This window comes from Anoplopoma fimbria, unplaced genomic scaffold (assembly GCF_027596085.1).
Source record: "Anoplopoma fimbria isolate UVic2021 breed Golden Eagle Sablefish unplaced genomic scaffold, Afim_UVic_2022 Un_contig_12606_pilon_pilon, whole genome shotgun sequence".
In the NCBI taxonomy this organism is placed as follows: Eukaryota; Metazoa; Chordata; class Actinopteri; order Perciformes; family Anoplopomatidae; genus Anoplopoma; species Anoplopoma fimbria.
In genome coordinates this window covers 32,501-38,213 of record NW_026551909.1, presented here as the reverse complement: position 1 = coordinate 38,213, position 5,713 = coordinate 32,501, and the positions used below count along the sequence as shown (strand labels likewise).

At 38.8% G+C, this 5,713-nt stretch overlaps 1 protein-coding gene across 1 annotated transcript; it reads left to right on the top strand.

Moving 5' to 3' along the window:
- Window positions 1–1,348: 1,348 nt before the first annotated feature.
- On the top strand, window positions 1,349–2,864 carry LOC129115830 (transmembrane protein 121-like). The gene is made up of 2 exons (XM_054627062.1): window positions 1,349–2,278; window positions 2,838–2,864. The coding sequence occupies exons 1-2, from the start codon at window positions 1,349–1,351 to the stop codon at window positions 2,862–2,864; spliced, it is 957 nt and encodes a 318-aa protein (XP_054483037.1).
- Window positions 2,865–5,713: the final 2,849 nt, after the last annotated feature.

Genomic DNA, 5,713 nt, shown 5'->3' with positions numbered 1-5,713 from the left:
TCTTTGAGGATTTGGGTCATGTTTTTCTAAACTATGAAGGAAATGATGCTGGTTCTGAGAGGCATTTTTATTTTTGGTTTGTCTTTCTGTGAGATCAGGCCAACATGATGCTCGTGTGTGTGTGTCAGGGACTGTTTAACTAACGTTGTGGGGACATACGTATGTTGTCACATTGTGGGGACGCGTCGTCTTTTGGGGACAAAATGCTCGTCCCTATAACGTATTCACTAGATTGTGATGTGAAGACTTGGTTTGAAGTTAGAGGTTAGGAAACAAGGCTGCGTGCGTGCGTGCGTGCAGATACAGAAACAAGGTCATGATGAAGAGGCTGAGAATAAAACGAAGACTTGATAGAAGGGGGAGAGTCGACCATCTCTCTCTTTCTGAGCGTGAACACACACCACCAACACAGAGAGAGCGAGAGAGAGAGAGAGACTATGAGGCGAGAGGACGACTCTGCAGACTCGAGTGGATTCACATGAGTTCAGGACTGATGATGTTCCAGCTTCCTGTTCTCTGCTGTGGAGGAAACGACACCAGGAAGAGATGTTGACACTTGAACCAAAGACTCACGTCGATAATGAGCTCCCTTCTTCTTCTTATTATTATTCTTATTCTTATTCACTTTTTTGATGCCTTTGTTTGTTTCATCATCTGGATGTTTGTTGATTTCTGACAGAGGAAGGAAAAAGAGTGATAAGCAGCGTTCCCTGAACAAACTTTTCTGGTAGAACAGCTCCAAGAAGATCAGCTGAGAGGAGCAGCAGGGTACCGTCTCCTCGTTGGGTTCCTTCAGTCCTCAAACTCCTTCTGGTGTCGGAGATTGCCAGGGCTCGCATAAAATCACAGCACCGATACAAACACCACGCTCCATTCTGACTGAACCCAGAGGTGGATCTGCTGGATCAGGATCTCCACAGTTAAACACCATGTGTAGATCCCTGAAGTCATGGCAGTCCGACACACGAGTGCAAGAAGAAGACATCTTGCATGACAATGTTTGGTTTAACCTGAGTTTAGACAATCAATAATTGTGAGCCACGACTCAACACCTGATCCAAGAGTATTGATTAACTGTCATGTTCTGAACCTGCGATGGAGCCCATTGGGGGAACCGATCCTAGAGAACCTGGACGTAGAGTCTGAACCTTTTCTCAGACATGTGAGCTGAGAAGTCTGTCAATCAAACACACTTCAAAGCCTACTCTGAAACAGTGACTCCCAGACTCTCGGAGCAGCATCTAGTGGCCATTAGAGGAACTGCAGCTTGGCCGACTCCAGCACTGTGGAGAGGCGTTACACCTGTCCTGTTTCATCTCCAAACTGGATCTGTGTGTCCGAACCAGCGATGGTTCCACCTCCACCGGCCGCTAACAAGCCCCACGTCTGCCTGGTGGCGGCCCTCATCGTGACCAGCCTGGCGCTGATGGACGCCTACCTGGTGGAGCAGAATCCGGGTCCCAGGAGGATCGGCGTTTGGGTCACCGTGCTGGCAGGCGACGCGTGTTTCCTCATCGTGCTGCGATACGTCGCCGTCTGGGCCGGCTCGGAGGTGCACACGACCAGGCGAGGCTACGCCATGATCCTCTGGTTCTTCTACATCTTCATCCTGGAGATCAAGGTCTACTTTGTGTTTCAGAACTACAAGTCCCAGGACGCAACTGCAGACGCAGAGGTGATGGATGCGGGCGTGTCCAGCAGGGCTCTGACCCTGCTGCTGTCCGTCTGCATGCCCGTCGTGTTCTTAACGCTGGCAGCGATCGACCATTTGGAGTATCTGCAGCCGTATAGGAGACGAGAGGAGATCAGGAGTCGTCTCTTCTGGGTGGTGGTGGACCTGCTGGACCTGGTGGATGTTCAGGCCAACCTGTGGGAGCTCCAGAGGGGAGGGCTCCCCCTGTGGGTGGAGGCACTGATCTTCTTCTACTGCTACATCCTCCTGCTGGTGCTGCCCTGCATCTCCCTGAGCGAGATCAGCATGCAGGGCGTGAACATCGTCCCGCACAAAATGATGCTCTACCCGGTGCTCAGCCTGACCACCGTCAACGTCACCACCCTGCTGATTCGGGGAGGAAATCTGCTGGTTTACGGGGACGTCAGCGTGTCTGCGATCATGATGGGGAAGAATGTGGCCGCCATAGTTGTGAAGAGCTGCAGTCTGGTGCAGTACAGGAAGCAGCCGGGTTCTCCGCCTGCAGATCGGAGAGCCGAGATGAGGAACAACTCTCTGGTCCGAGTTCAGATATCAAACACGCAGCCGGCGGTGCTGCCCAGAGTCGTGATCGAGGACTTCACCACCATAGAGGAGGAGGAGGAGGAGGAGGAGGAGGAGGAGGAGGGAGATGACAAATGTGAGCAAACATGTAGACAAGATGAAGGCAGCAGGAAACCAAACAACCCTCCACAATGACCCACGCTGATGGTCATCACAGGATCAGGACCCTACAGGATCAGAATCAAAACCTTTATCAGGAATCAAATATCAAAATCATTTGGTTTGTCATCAATGTAACGAGGAGGTATAGAGACCACTAAAGCCACAGAGGGAGGAGATGGATTGTGTCCTCCAGGAGACCGTTGTTTGAGCCTCATGTGAGGCGAGAAGTCAACGTTGATTTATTTAGCACTAGTACGCATACTTCAGTAACTATACTTTAACAGTTATTTTAACCCAAACCACCATCAGTTTTGATGTTTTAACTTAACTTAAGAATTGACACGTGTTGCTGGACGTTTGAAGGAAAACGCCCAAAAGAAGAGTAACTTTTTGTAAAGTATCATACGGATTGTTGTGTGAGGACACGATGCATGGTGTGCGTTCTCACCTGGTCACACAGGTTTTAGTTGGCGGTGAGGTAGAGTGAGCAGGAGGCGGGACATGATGCGGGTTACACCGTGGTCACGTAGCCGGTAACAGGTGATATCAGCTCCAGGTGGAGTTCGGCAGCGAGGACATACAGGTGAGTTTAGAAAAGACACTGAAATACAAAATGGAAATGTTTTTTTGTTTGTATTTGTATGTTTGCGTTTCATACTCACTCCTTTTCATGTCCCTCGTCTCTAAATGTTAATATCAGGACATGACACTTAATAACAGGTGTGTTTATTATTTAAAGGTGAATATAATAACTCTTAATAACAGGTGTGTTTATTATTTAAAGGTGAATATAATAACTCTTAATAACAGGTGTGTTTATTATTTAAAGGTGAATATAATAACAGGTGTGTTTATTCTTAATAACAGGTGTGTTTATTCTAAAGGTGAATATAATAACAGGTGTGTTTATTCTTAATAATATAATAACAGGTGTGTTTATTATTTAAAGGTGAATATAATAACTCTTAATAACAGGTGTGTTTATTATTTAAAGGTGAATATAATAACTCTTAATAACAGGTGTGTTTATTATTTAAAGGTGAATATAATAACAGGTGTGTTTATTATTTAAAGGTGAATATAATAACTCTTAATAACAGGTGTGTTTATTATTTAAAGGTGAATATAATAACTCTTAATAACAGGTGTGTTTATTATTTAAAGGTGAATATAATAACAGGTGTGTTTATTATTTAAAGGTGAATATAATAACAGGTGTGTTTATTCTAAAGGTGAATATAATAACAGGTGTGTTTATTCTAAAGGTGAATATAATAACAGGTGTGTTTATTCTTAAAGGTGAATATAATAACAGGTGTGTTTATTATTTAAAGGTGAATATAATAACAGGTGTGTTTATTCTTAAAGGTGAATATAATAACAGGTGTGTTTATTCTAAAGGTGAATATAATAACAGGTGTGTTTATTCTTAAAGGTGAATATAATAACAGGTGTGTCTATTCTTAAAGGTGAATATAATAACAGGTGTGTTTATTCTTAAAGGTGAATATAATAACAGGTGTGTTTATTCTTAAAGGTGAATATAATAACAGGTGTGTTTATTCTTTAAAGGTGAATATAATAACAGGTGTGTTTATTCTTAAAGGTGAATATAATAACAGGTGTGTTTATTCTTAAAGGTGAATATAATAACAGGTGTGTTTATTCTTAAAGGTGAATATAATAACAGGTGTGTTTATTCTTAAAGGTGAATATAATAACAGGTGTGTTTATTCTAAAGGTGAATATAATAACAGGTGTGTTTATTCTTAAAGGTGAATATAATAACAGGTGTGTTTATTCTAAAGGTGAATATAATAACAGGTGTGTTTATTCTAAAGGTGAATATAATAACAGGTGTGTTTATTCTTTAAAGGTGAATATAATAACAGGTGTGTTTATTCTTAAAGGTGAATATAATAACAGGTGTGTTTATTATAAAGGTGAATATAATAACAGGTGTGTTTATTCTAAAGGTGAATATAATAACAGGTGTGTTTATTCTTAAAGGTGAATATAATAACAGGTGTGTTTATTCTAAAGGTGAATATAATAACAGGTGTGTTTATTCTTAAAGGTGAATATAATAACAGGTGTGTTTATTCTTAAAGGTGAATATAATAACAGGTGTGTTTATTCTAAAGGTGAATATAATAACAGGTGTGTTTATTCTTAAAGGTGAATATAATAACAGGTGTGTTTATTATTTAAAGGTGAATATAATAACAGGTGTGTTTATTCTAAAGGTGAATATAATAACAGGTGTGTTTATTCTTAAAGGTGAATATAATAACAGGTGTGTTTATTCTTAAAGGTGAATATAATAACAGGTGTGTTTATTCTAAAGGTGAATATAATAACAGGTGTGTTTATTCTTAAAGGTGAATATAATAACAGGTGTGTTTATTCTAAAGGTGAATATAATAACAGGTGTGTTTATTCTTTAAAGGTGAATATAATAACAGGTGTGTTTATTATTTAAAGGTGAATATAATAACAGGTGTGTTTATTATAAAGGTGAATATAATAACAGGTGTGTTTATTCTTAAAGGTGAATATAATAACAGGTGTGTTTATTATTTAAAGGTGAATATAATAACAGGTGTGTTTATTCTTAAAGGTGAATATAATAACAGGTGTGTCTATTCTAAAGGTGAATATAATAACAGGTGTGTTTATTCTTTAAAGGTGAATATAATAACAGGTGTGTTTATTCTTAAAGGTGAATATAATAACAGGTGTGTTTATTCTTAAAGGTGAATATAATAACAGGTGTGTTTATTCTAAAGGTGAATATAATAACAGGTGTGTTTATTCTTAAAGGTGAATATAATAACAGGTGTGTTTATTCTAAAGGTGAATATAATAACAGGTGTGTTTATTCTTTAAAGGTGAATATAATAACAGGTGTGTTTATTCTAAAGGTGAATATAATAACAGGTGTGTTTATTCTAAAGGTGAATATAATAACAGGTGTGTTTATTCTAAAGGTGAATATAATAACAGGTGTGTTTATTCTTAAAGGTGAATATAATAACAGGTGTTTATTATTTAAAGGTGAATATAATAACAGGTGTGTTTATTCTAAAGGTGAATATAATAACAGGTGTGTTTATTCTTAAAGGTGAATATAATAACAGGTGTGTTTATTCTTAAAGGTGAATATAATAACAGGTGTGTTTATTCTTAAAGGTGAATATAATAACAGGTGTGTTTATTCTAAAGGTGAATATAATAACAGGTGTGTTTATTCTTAAAGGTGAATATAATAACAGGTGTGTTTATTCTAAAGGTGAATATAATAACAGGTGTGTTTATTCTTAAAGGTGAATATAA

Bases quoted from the DNA above. Each gene is read 5' to 3' on its own strand.
- LOC129115830 (XM_054627062.1), top strand. From the start codon at position 1,349: ATGGTTCCACCTCCACCGGCCGCTAACAAGCCCCACGTCTGCCTGGTG. The intron at 2,279-2,837 runs GTGATCGAGGAC...CTGGTCACACAG, and splicing joins CGGCGGTGCTGCCCAGAGTC to GTTTTAGTTGGCGGTGAGGT.